General features: G+C 44.6%; 1 protein-coding gene across 1 annotated transcript in view; it reads left to right on the forward strand.

The window, feature by feature from the left end:
* LOC129841012 (deoxycytidylate deaminase-like) overlaps nucleotides 1-20,374 on the forward strand; it is a 42,443-nt gene extending 22,069 nt beyond the window's left edge. Inside the window, exons 5-6 of the mRNA XM_055909106.1 lie at nucleotides 12,401-12,497; nucleotides 19,843-20,374. Coding sequence (XP_055765081.1) covers nucleotides 12,401-12,497; nucleotides 19,843-19,921 — 176 coding nt within the window. The 3' untranslated portion in view covers nucleotides 19,922-20,374. The remainder of the gene's footprint in view (nucleotides 1-12,400; nucleotides 12,498-19,842) is intronic.
* Nucleotides 20,375-21,161: the final 787 nt, after the last annotated feature.

Raw genomic sequence — 21,161 nt, forward strand, 5'->3', positions numbered from 1 at the left:
TATCTTCCCACAACCCCCTGCTGTTGCTCCTTAGGCGAGAGGCCCTCCTGGAGCTGCATACGGAAGTGAGACACACACACTCACACACACAGAGCTATATATACTGACATGTATGCAGGCATGCATACACACACTCATAGCTCCGACACTCTCCTACACACACTATTTCACTCTGATTTACCTTGCCAGGCCCTCTCCCCGGCACAGTGGGGTGTAAGCTCCATCTCCAGGCTCCTACTTCATTAAGGAGGGAGTTTATACACCACTTCCCGTTCACCTGCACCTTCAAGAGGAGAGAAGGAAACTAAACAGCAACAAGTGCCGTGCTTCACAAAGGTGGCGTGTGATGACTGTTCGCCCCGCCACTAGAAAAAGCTTTTTTCCTCTCTGAATCTCTTACTAATTCTCTCTTTTTCTTTCCCTTTTTCTCCCCAACTCACTCTCCTATCTATCTGTCTCACTGTCATAACAGCATGAGGAGAATCAGAGGGTTTAACAATAGATGTGTTTGATATTTACCGTGAAACGTGTTAGTGAATCCGTTAGGCCTACGGAAGGCAGCTGGGTTCAATTCCACAACGCTGCACCTGTTCGTCTGGTTTTAATCTCTCACTCTAGAAATAGGCTTATTTCCATTCAGCCTTGATGACAACTTCTCCATGTGTGGGGTCAAAGAGAGTGTGTTTGAACCTCTGAAACCTAGGGAATATGTTCAAGTACAGCGTGGGCTGCTCTCTCTGTGTGTGTGTGTGTGTGTGTGTGTGCGTCATTCTGTCCGGCCTTTGGGTCATTTGTGTGTTTTAATAAATGCGCCTCACGTACCGACGAACAGAACAGCTCAGCTCTCTAAGAACGGTAAGGGATCCTCCGAGTCCTTTTTTTAAGTAACGTTTGCAAGGCCTTGAACGTTAGCCTCTCGGCCCCTCAACGTGTGTGTGTGTGCGCGCCTTGAACGAAACCCTCTTGGCCTCTCAATACACAGGCTCTTCAGATGAGAGATGGAGGGGAAAAAGAGGTACTCTTTTGGCTTTAGGGGGCACTGTGGTCTTATCATTCTCACCGCTCCCCCTCCTTTTCTCTCAGTCTCCAGCAGGACACCCATTCAATCAACGTTTGAACAAATCTCTGTTGGCTTATTTTTGGACTGGAGTTCAAATGAGTTGTGCTGCTTCTCAGTAACTGTGTGGAGCCACCCAGAACTCTCTCCAATCTCTTTCCACCTTTTTATCTTTGGCTTTTTTCTATCCTTCTGTTTTTCTCCCATTTTCACTGGCTCTCTTTTTTATTCACCCAATTACTTACTTTTACTCACTCCTTTCTCCTCCACCCCTCCGTTACCAGACAGTTAATGGTACGTAACTATTTTCAGTATAAATCCTCTAAAATCAGCCTCATCTATTATATTCTTAGCCAGTCTCAGTTCTAATGTGAGGAAGCTGCTGCTGTAGCCTGGCCTGACTCCCGCGCCGGTAGTGCTGTAGCCTGGCCTGACTCCCGCGCCGGTAGTGCTGTAGCCTGGCCTGACTCCCGCGCCGGTAGTGCTGTAGCCTGGCCTGACTCCCGCGCCGGTAGTGCTGTAGCCTGGCCTGACTCCCGCGCCGGTAGCGCTGTGTCTTTAGTCCTGAGAGTTGTGTTGGTGAAGCGCGCCAAACTATCTCTCTTCTAAATCCTCAGCTCAGTTATGCGTTGGTGCATTTAGCCTTAACGCCTCAGTATGGACTTTGAATTGAGGAATCATTATCCGTCTTAAGATCGTTGTATAGAAAATGAAGAATATTTATGTTGACAAGCGGACGGCACTGTCCTAACGCTGTAATTACAACCTAGCAGGTTATCCGTCCTCTGAGTCTACGTAGCTAATTCACTGGTTGCCCCTCTTCACCCCTCTCCTCCCAGTGGCCTCGCTCCCATTGTATTCCCATTAGCTAATCTGGAGGCCTTTTGTTGCTTTCCTAATCCCATTGGAATGCTCCTCCATAGTGTCTCCCTCCCTCTCCTGTTTATGACTGGCCCATTACAAGACCTGCTATTTTAAGTGACTTCAAATAAAAAATCTAATAACATTTTATTTGCAAAATACAACTCTTGTAGATTTAACTGTGAAATGCTTGCTACCAGCCCTCACAACAATGCAGAGTTTAAAAATGAAATGGTAACACACGAGGAATAAAATACAAGAATGGAGCTATATACAGGGAGTCCCAGTACCAGATTAATGTGCAGATGTAGATGCACTATATATACACAAAAGTATGTGGACACCCCTTCTGGATTGGATTTGGCTATATCAGCCACACCTGTTCCTGACATGTGTATAAAATCGAGAACACAGCCATGCAATCTCCATAGCCATACTTTGGTAGTAGAATGGCCTTACTGAAGAGGATGCCACCTTTCCAACAAGTCAGTTTGTCAAATTTCTGCCCTGGTAGAGCTGCCCCAGTCAACTGTAAGTACTGTTATTGTGGAGTGGAAACGTCTAGGAGCAACAACGGCTCATGAAGTGATAGGCCACACAAGCTTACAGAACGGGACCGCCGAGGGCTAAAAATGGTCTATCCTCAGTTACAACACTCACTACAGAGTTCCAAACTGCCTCTAAAAGCAACGTCAGCACAATAACTGTTTTTTCGAGAGTTTAATGAAATGGGTTTCCATGGCCGAGCAGCCGCGCACAAGCCTAAGATTACTATGCGCAATGCCAAGCGTCGGTTGGAGTGGTGTAAAGCTCGCCGCTGTTGGACTCTGGTGCAATGGATATGGGTTCTCTGGAGTGATGAATCACGCTTCACCATCTGGCAGTCCGACGGACAAATCTGGGTTCGGGGGATGCCAGAAGAACTTTACCTGCCCAAATGCATAGTGCCAACTGTAAAGTTTGATGGAGGAGGAATAATGGTCTAGGGCTGTTTTTCATGGTTCGGGTGGCTAGGCCCTTTAGTTCCAGTGAAGGGAAATCTTAACACTGCAGCATACATTCTAGACGATTTTGTGGCAACAGTTTGAGGAAGGCCCTTTCCTGTTTCAGCATGACAATGTCCCCGTGCAGAACGCAAGGTCCATACAGAAATGGTTTGTCGAGATCGGTGTGGAAGGACTAGACTTTCCTGCACAGAGCCCTGACCTATACCCCATCGACCACCTTTTTGGATGAATTGGAATGCCGACTGTGAGCCACGCCTAATCGCCCAACATCAGTACCCGACCTCACTAATGCTCTTGTGTTTGAATGAAAGCAAGCCCCCACTTCACTGTTCCACCATCTAGTGGAAAGCCTTCCCAGAAGAGTGGAGGCTGTTTATTTAAAAAAATATATATTTCACCTTTATTTAAGCAGGTAGGCCAGTTGAGAACAAGTTCTCATTTACAACTGTGACCTGGCCAAGATAAAGCAAAGCAGTGTGACAAAAAACAACAGAGTTACACGTGGGATAAACAAACGTACAAACGGGATAAATAAACAAACGTATAACACAATAGAAAAATCTATATACGGTGTGGAGTGGAGGCTGTTATAACAACAAAGGGGGGACCGACCCCATATTTATGCCCATGATTTAGGAATAAAATGTTTGACGAGCAGGTGTCCACATACTTTTGGTCATGTAGTGTATATACATTAAAGGTGTGTGTGTGTGTGTGTACTGTTCTTTCCATGACAGACTGACCAGGTGAAAGCTACAATCCCTTATTGATGTCATTTGTTAAATCTACTTCAATCAGTGTAGATGAAAGGTAGGAGACGGGTTAAAGAATGGTTTTTAAGCTTTGAGACAAGAGACATCGCATTCTGAGGATGAATGGGCAAGACAAAAGATTTGAGTGCCTTTTGAATGGGGTAAAGTAGTAGGTGCCAGGCGCACCGTTTCAGTGTGCCAAGAACCGCAACGCTGTTGGGTTTTTCACACAACAGTTTTCTGTGTGTATCAAGAAAGGTGCAACTCAATATTAAGGTGTTCCTAATGTTTTCTACACTCAGTGTATAGTCTAGTAAGTGTGCGTAGGGCCAGGAATATAGTTCAGGTACCATTTAATTCACTATTTAGCAGTCTTATGGCTTGTGGGTAGAAGATTTCTTGGAGCCTGTTGGTCGGAGAGCCGGTACCCTTTGCCGGGACGGTAGCAGAGTGAACAGTCTATGGTTTGGGTGACTGGAGTCTTGGCAATTTTTTGGGCCTCCCATGATATAGAGGTTCTGAATTACAGGGAGCTTGGCCCAGGTGATGTACTAGGCTGTCCGCACCACCCTCTGTAGCGCTTTGCTGTCAAGGAAGGTGCATTTGCCATACCAAGTGGTGAGGCAGCTAGTCAAGATGCTCTCGATGGTGCAGCTGTAGAACTTTTTGAGGATCCGAAGACCCATGAAAAGTCTTTTCAGCCTCCTGAGGGGGAGGAGGCGCTGCCGTGCCCTCTTCGTGGGTATGTGTGGACCATGTTAAGTCCTTAGTGATGTGGATGCCAAGGAACTTGAAGCTCTCGACCCGCTCTACAACAGCCCTGTCAGTGGATGGGAGCGTGCTCTCCCTTGTTTCTCCTATTGTCCCAATCAGCTCCTTGGTCTTACTGACGTTGAGGGAGAGGCTGTTGTCCTGGCACCACACTGCTAAGTCTCTGACCTCCTCCTTGTAGGCTGACTCATTGCCGTCCGTGATCAGGCCTACCGCCGTCGTGTCATCCGCAAACTCAATGGTGTCGGAGTTGTGCACCGCAACGCAGTTGTGGGTGAACAAGGAGTAATAAGCACACACCCCTGAGGGGCCCCCGTATTGAGGGTCAACGTGGCATAGGTGTTGTTGCCTACCCTCACCACGGGGCCCGTCAGGAAGTCCAGGATCCAGTTTCAGAGGGAGGGGCTCAGTTCCAGGGGCCCTAGCTTGGAGGGGACGATGGTGTTGAATAAACATCATTCTCAAAGTTATTTCCCCTCTTTTCCAGAAATTGCGTCATCTGTGGATCTGTTGTAGCGGGTCTGGGATGATGGCGTTGATGTGGGTCATGACCAGCCTTTCAAAGCACTTTGTAACTACGTATGTGAGTGCCTCAGGGCGATTAGTCATTTAGCCAGGTTACCTTGGAGCTCTTTGGAACAAGGATAATGGTGGTCATCTTGAAACATGTTGTGATTACAGACTGGGACAAGGAGAGAAAATTTATGTGAAGACACTTGCCAGCTGGTCTGCGCGTGCTTTGTGAACACGGCCTAGTATTCCGTCTGACCTGGCGACCTTGTGAACATTTTGCTCACATTGTCCACTAAGAGCAGGTTCACACAGTAATCCGGAAGGCACAGTGTTATATTCCTCGAAGCGAGCATAAAAGGCATTTAGCTCGTTTGGGAGTTCTACATCGCTGGGCAACTCATGGCTGGGTTTCCCTTTTTGTAATCCGTTATCTTCAAGCCAGTGGAATAGGATTCCACCTTCCTCCTATATTGTCCTTTTGCATGTTTGATGTCTTGTCGGAGGTCATAGAGGGCTTTCTTGTATGTGTCCGTGTCCTGTTCCTTGTAAAGCTCTATTACAGCTCTGATATTGCCTGTAATACATGGTTTTTGGTTTGGATACGTTCTTATAGTCACTGTGGGGATGACATCTATGCACTTATTGATGAACCTGTGGCTTTTGTGGTAAACTCCTCAATGCTATCAGATGAATCCTGGAACAAATCCCAGTGTGTACTAGCAAAACAGCCTCGCGTCTGCTTTATCCAACCACTTCCGTATTGAGCGCATCGCTGTACTTCCTGTTTTGAGCATTTGTTTGTAAACAGGAAGCAGGAGAATGGAGTCATGGTCAGATTTTCCGAAAGCTGGATGAGGGAGGGGCTTGTGTGCATTTCTGTGGGTAGTTTTAGCGCCCCTAGTGGCGCGTTGATAGAAGTGCGGTAGAACAGTTTCAAGCGCCCAACGTTAAAGTCTCCGCTCACCAGAAACACTTCCTCTGGTTAAGCTGCTTGTTGTTTGTTTATGGCCCCATACAGTTTGAGTGCCAGAGTGGTGTTGGCTTGTGGAGGGATGTAGACAGCTGTGATAATTACAGATGAGAACTCTTGGTAGGTTAAAAGGTCTGCAGCTCACCATGACCTATTATATTCACCAGGTGAGCAAAAGCTAGAGATTTTCTTCACTTGAAGCAGCACACCAGTTATTTTGGGGAAAAAACACTCCACCTTCTTTCGACTTCCCGACGCTGCCGTCCGATCCTGCCGCTGCATGGAGAATCCACCGTGTACTACGTGCATAGCGTTATCATCCAGCCACGTTTCAATAAGACATGATACTGCAGCTTTTCAAGCCTCTCTGATAGGAGACTCGAACGAAGCTCATCCGTGTTATTCTCAAGTGATTTGCCAATAGAACGGAAGGGAGCGCCGTTCGGCTTTCACTTCGCCTCAATTTCACCTCGTCTCCCACGTCTACGCCTGCAGTGTTTTGGTAGCCCATGGAACAAAGGAATAGGGTCCGGTATGAAGTCAAAATCTAGGTTAGTAGCTGTTGATCTGATGTCCAGAAGTGCTTTGGCGGTCTCATGTGGCGATTTGAGCATTCTGTACAAAAAAAGTAAAGATAATCACCATAGAAGTCACTTAATAGTACATTTGAGTTGAGATGACGCCCTTCCTTCCTTCCGCTTAGCCATAACGAGAAGTCGCTTTCTTTCTCACCTCAGATTTCCCTTGCCTTCTCGCTCCTCTTTCTCATTCGGTCTCTCGACTGCCACGTATTAGTCTCCCCTCTCCTTTTTTCCTTTTGCTTTCCTTGACTGATATTGGTCTCTCTCCTCCCTGTCGTAGCTGGTCAAAAGGATGCTTAAAACATGGATTCATGGGAGTCTCCTCAGTCTACTGGGCTTGGACTGACTCCCCAGCGCCTGCCTGCCATCCTTCTCTGCCATCTTGTCACTTTGGGATGCGTCTGTCACAGGCACATGCGCTCACAGGCATGCACCCGCACACACACACACACCAACTTCCACTACCACTCTTGTGAGAGTGGGATGATTTGAAATGTTCTAAAGTTTTAGTCTAGTCCCAAATGGCTAGCTACCCCCTCCTCCCTCTCTTCTGAACTACTTAAGCTGCCCTCAATGGACAAGTCATTGTTGTGGAATGTTCCAGAATGTTATGCTTTTTTACTACTCAAACGGTCTCTCTGGTTCCAACTAGAGTTTTCCATCCCAACATGACTGGTCACTAGTTTTCTGGTGTTTCTGGTTAGTTTGATAGCAACAATATCAAATAACGTTTGATTTGTCACATGCGCCAAATACAACGGGTCTAGACTTTACAATTAAATGCTTGTTTACGAGCCCTCTTAAAAATAAGAGTGTGCAAAGCTGTTAAGGCAAAGGGTGGCTACTTTGAAGAATCTATAAAATATATTTTGATTTAACACTTTTTTGGTTACTACATGATTCCATATGTGTTATTTCATAGTTTTGATGTCTTCACTATTATTCTACAATGTAGAAAATAGTAAAAATAAAGAAAAACCCTTGAATTAGTAGGTGTTCTGAAACTTTTGACCGGTAGTGTGTGTGTGTTTTTATATACAGTGGGGCAAAAAAGTATTTAGTCAGCCACCAATTGTGCATGTTCTCCCACTTAAAAAGATGAGAGAGGCCTGTAATTTTCATCATAGGTACACTTCAACTATGACAGACAAAATGAGAAAAAAAATCCAGAAAATCACATTGAAGTATTTTTAATTAATTAATTTGCAAATTATGGTGGAAAATAAGTATTTGGTCACCTACAAACAAGCAAGATTTCTGGCTCTCACAGACCTGTAACTTCTTCTTTAAGAGGCTCCTCTGTCCTCCACTCGTTACCTGTATTAATGGCACCTGTTTGAACTTGTTATCAGTATAAAAGACACCTGTCCACAACCTCAAACAGTCACACTCCAAACTCCACTATGGCCAAGACCAAAGAGCTGTCAAAGGACACCAGAAACAAAATTGTAGATCTGCACCAGGCTGGGAAGACTGAATCTGCAATAGGTAAGCAGCTTGGTTTGAAGAAATCAACTGTGGGAGCAATTATTAGGAAATGGAAGACATACAAGACCACTACTAATCTCCCTCGATCTGGGGCTCCACGCAAGATCTCACCCCGTGGGGTCAAAATGATCACAAGAACGGTGAGCAAAAATCCTAGAACCACACGGGGGGACCTAGTGAATGACCTGCAGAGAGCTGGGACCAAAGTAACAAAGTCTACCATCAGTAACACACTACCCTGCCAGGGACTCAAATCCTGCAGTGCCACACGTGTCCCCCTGCTTAAGCCAGTACATGTCCAGGCCCGTCTGAAGTTTGCTAGAGAGCATTTGGATGATCCAGAAGAAGATTGGGAGAATGTCATATGGTCAGATGAAACCAAAATAGAACTTTTTGGTAAAAACTCAACTCGTCTTGTTTGCAGGACAAAGAATGCTGAGTTGCATCCAAAGAACACCATACCTACTGTGAAGCATGAGGGTGGAAACATCATGCTTTGGGGCTGTTTTTCTGCCAAGGGACCAGGACGACTGATCCGTGTAAAGGAAAGAATGAATGGGGCCATGTATCGTGAGATTTTGAGTGAAAACCTCCTTCCATCAGCAAGGGCATTGAAGATGAAACGTGGCTGGATCTTTCAGCATGACAATGATCCCAAACACACCGCCCGGGCAACGAAGGAGTGGCTTCGTAAGAAGCAATTCAAGGTCCCCATAGAAAATCTTTGGAGGGAGTTGAAAGTCCGTGTTGCCCAGCAACAGCCCCAAAACATCACTGCTCTAGAGGAGATCTGCATGGAGGAATGGGCCAAAATACCAGCAACAGTGTGTGAAAACCTTGTGAAGACTTACAGAAAACATTTGACCTCTGTCATTGCCAACAAAGGGTATATAACAAAGTATTGAGAAACTTTTGTTATTGACCAAATTATTATTTTCCACCATAATTTGCAAATAAATTCATAAAAAATCCTACAATGTGATTTTCTGGATTTTTTTTCTTCTCATTTTGTCTGTCATAGTTGAAGTGTACCTATGATGAAAATTACAGGCCTCATCTTTTTAAGTGGGAGAACTTGCACAATTGGTGGCTGACTAAATACTTTTTTGCCCCACTGTATATATATATTCATATTTTGGATGCAATATATTTGTCTTTGTGAGTATGCATAGAGCCGATGCAGATAGTCCGGGTAACTATTTAGCGTTCTTAAGGCTTGGGGATTGAAGCTGTCTCTGAGCCTTTTGGTCTGAGATCTGATGATCCGGTGACATTTGCCAGACGTTAGCAGAGTGAACAGTTTATGACTTTAGTCTTTGGCAATTTCGGGCCTGCCTTTTACACCGCCTGATCTAGAAGTCCTGGATGGCAGGGAGCTCGGCCCCAGTGATGTACTGGGCAGTCCGCACAACCCTCTAGCGCTTTGCGGTCTGTTATCAGTTCAAAATATATTGTTTCTCAGTCTTCAATCTACAAAATGTTTTTCTTTTTTGCAAGTCTGTTGTCTTGGCAACGGCTAGAGATGGATAAAAGGCTTTGTTTTTTTTAGACATGATAAATGACACAGTGTGCCGTGCAGGCCTTTTCTTTTGACAGTATCTACAGAGGCATCGGTTTTCTAAAAGGTTGGGATGTGCATATCACCTTCAGTATACTTCACAATAAATAGATATCTCCCAGACGCAGAGAGAGAAAACAAATGTGCTTTGTTTAAAGATATTTTCCTTCTTACGTTTTTATATTTAAAATATGGATCTGTTTTCCTCTGTTGCTTCACTATAGATCAGTGGAAAGAAGCCGTTGTGGGTGATTTTCAATAGTACATTTCTTCAATTCCGCACTACTACTGGCGTCTCAAGCTGTCAGACACAGAACCACATCTAGGAACTTCAGATTTTTTTGCTTGTATTTGGACAGTACCTGGGGAAGGAGAGACCGATTAGTAGAAGCATAGGCAGAATGTGGCTGAGAATGTGGCCAGAGGCTGGCTCCTCTGGGGGGGTGTGTGTATGTGGTTTTTTGGGTCAAGACCATGACTGGTTGACCAGGTTCCGACACTCAGAACCCCATCTCTATGGTCGTAAAGCAAACCTCCATTACCCCCCCCCCCCAAGGCCGTCGATTGGGCTGATCTTGGATCCTCTACATGCTTTTCCTTCTTATTAGAGCTGTGAGGCAGTGAAGCCCCACTTCATAACCACTGCACCCCCAAACGACCATATCTCGGCCCACAGACCAGACACACAATCCCACTCTGACACGCAACGCCTTCCTTACACACATCAAAATGAAATGCCCAGTTGCCCAATTACATAGTAAGAACGTTATTCACACACACGATTCTGTGCCAAAATAAACCATTGTCATTTCAAGCCGCCTCCCTGATTCCCCCTCTGTGCTACTTAGACTCATTTTGGTCTGACAGCATGAGCACCACCTACTGCTGGAGCACCGCCTTCACCATCTCCACAACCAATCATTATTCCCCTTGGAGTTCAGCTAAGCTCTAATGCCAATTCCTGCAGAGCCCTCACTAGGCAATATTGACGGTGCATTTTTATTCATGGTTTGTTTATTGGCTATACATTTGGAACACTGGCATTATCCCCTTTCAGACTGCTACCATATGTAAACTCACACCTGGAAATTACTTCAATAAGTAAGCAAGTTTGATTAAATGTGTTTATTTGCGGTTATTTATTTTTGCGGGGAACACTTTTTTAATTTTTTTTGTTTGTGTACAAGTTCTTCCCAAGAAAGTCATAGGTTGTGTGTTAATGTATGTAGATTCACACTCATTGCGTCTCTGTGCTTTTCAAAACCAATACACCTAGGAATAAGGATAATACCTTATATGCAAATCCAAATATCAGAGCGATTATTTTCAGCGGGTGATTTATGAATAAAGGAACTCGCCCCACGTACTGTCTCTGCACTCTGTGGCCTTCTACGGCTGCAAACAATCCGACCATAAAGGTCTTTGTTACTTCCACTTGGGAGAAGTGACGCTTTGTGCATTTCATCTATTTATCTGATCCATTGTTAGCCCAGGCACCGTCGCTGCACACATTCACATATGCTTTGTTGCTTTCGTACATATTTATTCGCTGCTAATGTTTCTTTTGAATAGTTGTCTGTATAGATGCTGTGAAGTAGGCTAAACTCTTGTTGTCGTTCAGACCAGTGTTGTTGTTTTTCAATCCTGATCCTGGGGACTCAAAGGGGTACATATTTCTGCACTACACACCTCATTCCACTAGTAAAAGGTTTAACGGTGTGTTGTGTTTGGGCAAAAACACACACATGCACCCTGGATTACCAGAATTAAGAACCACTGGATCAGGCCATAGCTTTACTGTGATTACAGTTGGAATTCAGTAGCTCCACATGCTGGCATTTCTCACCCTTTTATTAACATCAGTGATAGGAGTAGTAACTGTACAACAACTGGTGTGATACAAAGTGACGAGAATATGATGAGCGTAACAGTGCAGTCTATACCAGTTGAGTGGATATTATCACCACTGTTTGTCTACTAGAAGGGGTAAACCTCTATGCTAGAGGCTAGCCTGTCTTTCACTCCCCGTAGAGCTGGTGCTGCTAACAGTAACACCACCAGTCAGCCCTATAGTCAGTCGCTCTTTATCTACTGTGGTGAATAGAATTCACTCTGCGTGGTCTCCCCTCAGCGGATCACAGAATAAATACCAGCTCTTTCACAGTTTCCCGCAGATGAAACTGTCCGATAATACAGGGCAGGTGAGACTGGGAAGCCATGCTGGGTAAAGCTGAGCCGGATTGAGCCAGCGGCTCCTAAAGCTCTGATGATGCGGGGAAGATATCAGGCGGGCTCAGCACAGAGCCATGGGGGACAACCAATCCTATCTCTGCAGTTTAGGGGGGTTTCAGGGGGTGTTGGCAGATAAGGCGGGCACCTGCTGTATGTGACCTTTTGCCAGAGTGAAATTGTGTGTGTTTGTGTAGGGAGCTGCAGACCTCCCAAGCATGATGGTACGGTAGATATACTAATCGAGCCAGGCCCTGTTGTATAGTGCTTAGTGTCTCTCTCACTCTCAAACACACAAACACACACACAGAGACACACACCTCCATTAAGTTGGAAGGGGGTGCTTTTAAAGATGACAGCTGGAGTTGGTAGATTTCCTGCTTCGTCGTTAGTTCTCGGTATAGGACTCAGCCTGCTGTTGAGGGTTTATCGACCGCCCCCATACAGTACACGTGTGTGTGTGTACACACACTCAAAATTGCACCCCCTCATCACTCAGCAGGGTTTACTGAGGCCTCCCTCCCTTAGTCACCACTCACCATCATCCCGAGCCTGTCCGATAGATAATTGACTCTCTCCCTCCCTCTTTCCCTTCGCTGTCTCTTACCTACAGGTATAAAGGACGTGATTTATTTGTCAGACAAGTACCACGACATCCCTGAAATGACTGCCTCCAGACGGCTGCTTAACTTGGCAGGGATCCAATACAAGTGAGTCTCCTGAGCCGCCATGTGTGTGTTGCCCCTGGATGGAGGGACGAGGATGTTATGATGACTTAATTGACATCTGCCAGCCAGAGAGGGCTGACAGTTCTGTGTGAAAAGGTTTCCAAACAAACAGGGTTGAAGCTTAGATGGTGCTCTCCTGGGAGTTACATGTGTCTTTGAACCTGTATGTCAGAGGGTTGGGGCATGGTGTGTGAGGGGGTGGGGTTAGTGCCTGGATATGGTTGTTTCAGGGGTGTAAACCTACCCACTAACTACCTGTCCTGGGACTACTGGGGTGTCAGCAGTGGTGGAGAGAGAGATTAAGGGGTGGAGCGAGAGATGGCTGTTAGGGGATGGGGAGAGAGGGGGCGGTGTGATGGAAGGAGCAGGTAGATATTTTGGTAATGTCGTCTTGTCTCTGTGTCTACATATTCTATACTGAACAAAAATATCAACACAACATGTACTGTTGGTTTCATGAGCTGAAATAAAAGATCCCAGAAATGTTCCATACTAACGAAAGCTTATTTCTCTCATTCTGTGCACAAATGTGTTTACATCCCTGTTAGTGAGCATTAATCCTTTGTCCATCCAATCCATCCAACTGGTGTTGCATATCAAGAAGCTTATTAACCAGCGTGATCATTACACAGGTGCACCTTGTGCTGGGGACAATAAAAGGTCACTCTAAAATGTGCAGTTTTGTCACACAATACAATGCCACAGATGTCAAGTTGAGGGAGCAGGCAATTGGCATGCTGACTGCAGGAATGTCCTCCAGAGCTGTTGCCAGATAATTTAATGTTAAGTTCTCTACCATAAGCCGCCTCTGTTTTAGAGAATTTGGTAGTAAGTCCAACCGGCCTCACAACAGGCCTTTTTATGGGGAAGTGGTTTGCTGGTGACAACGTTGTGAACAGAGTGCCCCGTGGTGGTGGGGTTATGGTGTGGGCAGGCATAAACTAGATACAACGAACACAATTGCATTTTATTGATGGCAATTTGAATGCACAGTGATGACGAGATCCTGAGGTTTGTTGTGCCATTCACCAACCGCCATCACCTCCATGTTTCAGCATGATAATGCACGGCCCCATGTTGCAAGAATCTGTACACAATTCCTGGAAGCTGAAAATGTCCCAGTTTTTCCATGGCCTGCATACTCAGACACATCACCCATTGAGCATGTTTGGGATGCTCTGGATTGATGTGTACGACAGCGTGTTCCAGTTCCCGCCAATATCCAGCAACTTCGCACAGCCATTGAAAAGGAGTGGGACAACATTCCACAGGCCACAATCAACAGCCTGATCAAGTCTATGCGACGATGTCACACTGCCTGATGCAAATGGTCACACCAGGTACCGACTGGTTTTCTGAACCACGCCCCTACCTTTTTTTTTTAAAGGTATCTGTGGCCAACAGATACATATCTGTGTTCCCAATCATGTGAAATCCATAGATGGGGCCTAATAAATATTTTTCAATTTACTAATTTCCTTATGAACTGTAACTCAGTCAAATCTTTAAAATTGTTCCATGTTGCATTTATATTTTTGTTCAGTGTATACATTTTAGAAATTCATATACAAACATTGAAAGCATTTAATGAGACAAATGTACAACTCTCGTTTGGCTTCAGTCATGGCTGCAGCATTTCGTAATGACCAAGCCAAAAAACTAGGCCAAATCAAGAAGTTCAGCCCCCCTTTTTTAAGAATTATATCTTCATATTTTTACAATGCGATGCGGCACATTGCCAACGCACATTTCCAAAGAGCCTTCTATAGGCTTTCTTATTACCAAATGAAAGCCTATAGCCGGCAAAACAATACCTTTACATTCAATATTGTTTAGATATTCAAATAGTTTAATTGAAACTTAAACAATTCCCAGAATCAAATAGGCTATAGGCTGCAAAAATATCCTTCATTTATTGAGTAGGCTATTGGCTACTTTTACCAGATGCGCAGGTTTAAACTTGAGTTTAAACTTTATGGTCGAAAATTTACGAAAGCCTAAATTAATGTAATAATCAACTGAATTATCGGAATCAAATACCTGTTGCACTTTTGCAGGCTGTGTATCCATCTACTGGGTTGTTGTCCTCCTTGTCCACAATGACTCAAATCCTTCCAAACTGACGATTTCAGTCGAGCAGCACCAGTTTCCATTATGGTGTATTTCACCATCGTAACCTTTTTTTATTTCTCCTGTTATGTTACCCATTTTCACGTGAGCTAGGAGTCAGGGAAAATAAACTTTGCAACGTATTGTCACGTGGCAGAAGGAAACACAAGCTCTGCACGTCGACAAATTAGAAATGTTTTTTTTGCGGAACCGTAGGTATCCGACCCGTTGCAGGACTTCAACACACTGTATAGACCCCGAACAACACATACATACTCTCTAGATACACATATACACACTGGGAAAAATAGAAATTCACCCACAAACGTCCATATATGCAGGTACATGAACAAACAGAACTTTCTATCATTGATTCCCATTGAAATGTCCACACATGTCCGCACAGTAGACATAGAAATCTCCCACTGAGCCACATTAAACACACAGGGTTGCAGCTCAGGTATTTAAATACAGTCTTAATACGTCATCCTCGACAGATAAACTAAGACTTTTACTGTTGGAGACAGGAAGCCAGAGGAGACAAAAGAAATAGGTTTGTGTTCCAAATGGCACCCTAATATAGTGCACTACTTTATGGCACTACACATAGGGCTCTGGTCAAAAGTAGTGCACTCTACAAGGAATAGGGTGCCATTTGGGATGTACATACACTGATTAAATTATACAAAAATATATATAGCAATATTTCAAGATTTGTTCATATGGGATACCTGTCTATGGAGGTGTAGAGGTTAACTCCACTAGCTGGTTTTATTGAGGATGTCCTCTACATGCACACACACACACCTATTCAGGTTGTCCTCTAGCTCAGATTATTTTAATCAGCTGTATAGTGCTAGGGCAAAAACCATAATGTGCACCCAGGGGGGTCCCCGGGACCGAGTTTGGGAAACTAGGCCAAATCCCTGAGCTAGTTGATCATGTACTTCCTCCTACACGTTTGCAATGACTATTTTATTCCTCTCCTTTCCGACCTCCCTTTTTCTTTCCGTCTCTATCCATCTTCTCTATCCGTTGGCGTTTGGACCGAAAGCGTGTATTAAATTGGACTATTAACTGGATCTCATACTCAATAGGAGTTTCAAGGGACATTTTTGACCTTGAGGAAAATCAATAAATGAACGAATGTCTTAATCAGTGTTGACGCAGTATAACCAGTTGAATTGCCCTTAGTATTTGCAGACAGGAATTATTGCCTTCGTTGAAGGCCGAAACGTTTATCTTTTAACTCTGCTTAAATAAAACACATTTTTAATGGTGAGCAAGTGTTACGCCTTTTCCTTTCCAATTATTATTACTTTTTTTGGTAGAACCTCGACTCACGTTGGTTAAGCGCCGTCCCATTGCCATAGATAGGAATTCGAGAAAATACAATGTTTGTAAAATTTACTGTAATTTGTCAAATGTTGTGGACTAAAATGTAGCCTTTGAGAATTCGTCAGCGAATGGATAACCTGCCTTTTTTACCATCTCCTACTGGCTAACGTGCAATCCCTGGAGAATAAAGTGGATGAGCTCCGTTCGAGACTATCCTACCAATGGGACATTAACTGTAATATCTTATGTTTCACCGAGTCATGGCTGAACAAGGATATGAATAATATACAGTTGGCTGGGTTTTCTGTGCATCGGCAAGACAATAGCAACCTCCAGTAAGACGAGGGGTGGTGGTTTTTCAAATTTGTCAACAACAGCTGATGCGCGATCTCTAATATTAAGTAGGTTTCAAGTTTTTGTTCGCCTGAGGTAGAGTACCTCATGATAAGCTGTAGACAACACTATTTACCAAGAGTGTTTATCACAAACCACGCAGGGATTCAGACCGCACTCGACGAGCTGTATAAGGCCATAAGCAAACAAGAATGCTCACCCAGAAACGGTGCTCCGAGTGGCCGGGGACTTTAATGCAGGAAATCTTAAATCCGCTTGACCTCATTTCTACCAGCATGTTAAATGTGCAACCAGAGGACAAAAACTCTAGAACACCTTTACTCCACACATAGAGACAAATACAAAGCTCTCCCTGAATTTGGCAAATCTGACCAAGCAAGAACTCAGGCAGAAAGTACCAGTGACTAGCTCATTACGGAAGTGGTCTGATGATGCAGATACTAAGCTACAAGACTGTTTTCCCGCAATGCCCTCCGACAAACCATCACAGGCATAAGCATCAATATAGGACTAAGATTGAATCCTACAACCCCTGCTCTGACGCTCGTCGGATGTGGTGGAGCTTGCAAACTATTACGGAATACAAAGGGAATCCCAACCGCGAGCTGCCCAGTGACGTGAGCCTACCAGACAATTGAAATGCCTTCTATGCTTGCTTCGAGGCAAGCAACACTGAACCATGCATTAGAGCACCAGCTGTTCCGGACGACCGTGTGATCACGCTCTCCGTAGCCGATGTAAGACCTTTAAACAGGTTAAACATTCACAAGCCCTGCGGCCTACAAGGACTCGTACTCAGAGCATGCGCTGACCAACTGGCAAGTGTCTTCACTGACATTTTCAACCTCTCCCTGACCAAGTTTGTAATACCTACATGTTTCATGCAGACCACCATAGTCCCTATGCCCAAGAACGCCAAGGTGGCCTGCCTAAATGACTACAGCCCCGTAGCACTCACATCTGTAGCCATGAAGTGCTTTGAAAGGTTGGTCATGGCTCACATTAACACCATCCCAGAAACCCTAGACCCACTACAATTTGCATACCACCCCAATAGATCCACAGATGACGCAATATCCATTGCACTCCAAACTGCCCTTTCCCCCCTGGACAAAAGGAACACCTATGTGAGCATGCTGTTCGTTGTCTACAGCTCAGCATTTAACACCAAAGTGCCCTCAAAGCTCATCACTAAACACCTCCCTCTGCAACTGGATCCTGGACTTCCTGACGGGCCACTTCCAGGTGGTAAGGGTAGGCAACAACACATCTGCCACGCTGATCCTCAACACGGGGGCCCCTCAGGGGTGCATGCTTAGTGCCCTCTTGTACTCCCTGTTCACCCACGACTGCGTGGCCACGCACGACTCCAACACTATCATTGTTTGCCAACAACAACGGTGGTCGGCCTGATCACCGACAACAATGAGACAGCCTACAGGGAGCAGGTCAGAGACTGCCAGGACAACAACTTCTCCCTCAACGTGAGCAAGACGAGCTGATTGTGGACTACAGGAAAAGTGGGGCCGGGCACACCCCCATTCTCATTGACGGGGCTGTAGTGGAGCAGGTTGAGCGCTTCAAGTTCGTTGGCGTCCACATCACAAACAAATTATCATGGTCCAAACACACTAAGATAGTCGTGAAGAGGGGAAGACTAAGCCTATTCCCTCTCAGGAGACTGAAAAGATTTGGCATGGGTCCTCAAAGTTATACAGCTACACCATCATATCCTGACTGGTTGCATCACTGCTTGGTATGGCAACTGCTCGGCATCTGACCGCAAGGCGCTACAGAAGTTATTGCATACAGCCCAGTACATCACTGGGGCCAAGCTTCCTGCCATCCAGGACCTCTATGCCAGGCGGTGTCAGAAGAAGGCCTTAAATTGTCAAATGCTCCCGCCACCCTAGTCAGACTGTTCTCTCTGCTACCACACGGCAAGAGGTACAGCTTCTACCCCCAAGCCATTAGACTAATAAACAGGTAATTAAATGTCTACCCGGACTATTTGCACTGACCCCGTTTTTTTATGCTGCTGCTACTCGCTGTTTATTATCTATGCATAGTCACTTTACCCCTACTTACATGTACAGTATTAGTCCAAAGTTGATGCACCTACTCATTCAAGGGTTTTTCTTTATTTGTACTATTTTCTACATTGTAGAATAGTGAAGATATCAAAACTATGAAATAACGTAAACAAAACAAATTGTTAAGCGAATTAAAATATATCTTAGATACTTCAAAGTAGCCACCCTTTGCCTTTGACAGCTGAGTGGGCAAAGCTGTTGTCAAGGCAAAGGGTGGCTACTTTGAAGTATCTAAAATATATTTTGATTTAACACTTTTGGTTACTACATGATTCCATATGTTTCATAGTTTTGATGTCTTCACCATTATTCTACAATGTAGAAAATAGTAAAAATAAAGAAAAACCCGTGTTTGGTGCGTCCAAACTTTAGACTGGTACTGTACATATTACCTCGACTAACCTGTACCCCTGCCCATTGGCACCTGTATATAGCCTCGTTATTTCTTTTTTTTTTTAAAGGCATTTCTTTCTTAACCAACAACGCAGATGTTTTTTTTTTTAAGGGCTTGTAAGTAAGCATTTCACGGTAAGGTCTACACCTGTTGTATTCGACGCATATGACAAATGTGACATTTGAGTGAGAACATCTTTGGCCTTGGGATTTAAAAGCAGGTTTGCAAGCAGCATTCATTCCGTGTGTGTGCGCGACTGAACAGGCTAAAGGTGTGTCTCTTCAGAAAGAAAGGTATCCTGGAACGCTATTAGTGGTGGCATTTTAAAAGGCAGCAAGGCTTTTAGTGTGTTGTGCAGTGGTGGACTGTGACGCTGCAGTGCCTCTTCTCTTCTGCTTGGGCACGCACGCCACGGCAAGGTGTTAAGAAACTGCTTTATAGAAAGACTAGTGGCTTCCCATTTCACTGCAGTAATGGTAGCTGTTGTGCTACAAAACTTTGTTTACGTCCCGAATGGTACCCTAGGCACTGGTCAAAAGTAATGCACTACATAGGGAATAGGGTGCCATTTGGGATGTAGCCTGTGATACTCAATTGCGCTTGATCCACAGAGGCATAAGAGTGATTAGGACAGGAGGAGTCTGCTCTCTGCTGGTGTTGGGGACCTCGGCAGGGGGTTGAGGCGAGGAGCGATAGGGGGGCAGAATGCGCCCCTGGTCCTGGTCATTACCTCTTAGAGTGGGCGGCCGCTCCACCCTACACACCCTCTTCTTCTCCCCAGGGGGTTTGTGGGTAATTGGACCTCCCCAGAGCTCCTTCCTGGGCGCAGGATATTAAGTTGAATAGTGGGGAGAAAAATAATCTGAAAGCTATGAGTTTCTTCTTAACGGTCTCCCCTTCATCTTTGTCCCTGCTGCCTCCCCCTATTGTCTCTCTGACTCAAAACCAGTCCCTGTGCTGAAAAAGTTCCAGGAAAAGTTCATAGCTTCACAAAAAGAGTGACTTGCTTTTTCTCATTACGCTGTTTGTCTGTTCCCAGGCAGTTCAAGCCCAAGCGAAACAAGTTTGTCATCGATTTTAATTCTATTAACTCTGGGATGTTCAACGGAACAGGCTGATGAATACACTCACCTTGAGAAAGAGGAGAGGGAAAGAAAGAGTGGGTGCTTTGATGTCTACTCCTCCCCTCAACCTACCACGAATAGAGGAACTCAAGTATATGTCTACTGTAAATGTTGAAAATCATATAGAAACATTCATTGGAAATGTTTTGCTTTTGTTTTTTACAGTTGCGAAAAGTGATTTTTGTTGAGTTGTGAAATTGTGTGGAAATTTACATTGGGTCACATGGAGTTACTTTTACTGGGGTCTCTAAAAAAAAGAAAATCACAATCAGGATACTCTTCCAATCGTTACGGTTTTAGACCAACTACTGATTTTGTAATTCTAAATGTTAAATGTATTAGTACCATATTAGGTCACAAATGTTGGGGTACTGAAACACTAAACCATATATTGTGTGCTGCACATGCAATGTCAACCAAATAAAACTAAGAGCAATGTTAAAATCATTCAAGTGTACTGTCTGTTTATGCAAAAATATAGAAACTGCTATAGCTTTGTCTCACTCTTTAGTTTATTACATTGAATAGAAGAGCAATCAGCTGGTAGAAGTACTCTAGTTTCACAAAATCTCCAATTCCTCAGAAGACAGACAAATGATATCCAAGCATAGATCTGCTGGACATTAAGTGGTGCATGTGTGTAATACTGTGAATGTGCAGGTCAATTCAATACCCCACACTAAACTATGCTGTTCAATTTGACTGGACCCCATGTTCTCCTGAGTGGCGCAGCGGTCTAAGGTACTGCATTTCATTGCAGTCCCTGGTTCGAATCCAGGCTGCATCACTTCCGGCAGTGATTGGGAATCCCATAGGACTGTGCACAATTGGCCCAGCGTCATCCGGGTTTGGCCGGGGTAGGCCGTCAATGTAAGTAAGAATTTGTTCTTAACTGACTTGCCTAGTTAAACAAAATTTAAAAAAAATGAATCCTGCTTGCAAATCGAGCTGGTGGTTGGACCTGGACAGAAAAACAGTGAGAGAAATGGAATAGAAGGATAACTCCATATTAGATTCCTTCTAGGTGTGCTACTCAAACAGCCTCTATGTAGGTAGACCTGTATACAGAATTTGAACTCGTTCCCACACACACTCACACCTTACAAAAAGGCAGAGTGTGAAGTGGTAATAAAAGAACATGGCATTTCCATCTTTCCCCGGCCTTGAAACAAGTGTGTGATGAAGAGGAAGGTAGAATGAGAAGGTAAATTGATTAGCCTGCGTCTGATCTAGA

This window comes from Salvelinus fontinalis, chromosome 42 (genome assembly GCF_029448725.1).
Source record: "Salvelinus fontinalis isolate EN_2023a chromosome 42, ASM2944872v1, whole genome shotgun sequence".
NCBI classification, from domain to species: Eukaryota; Metazoa; Chordata; class Actinopteri; order Salmoniformes; family Salmonidae; genus Salvelinus; species Salvelinus fontinalis.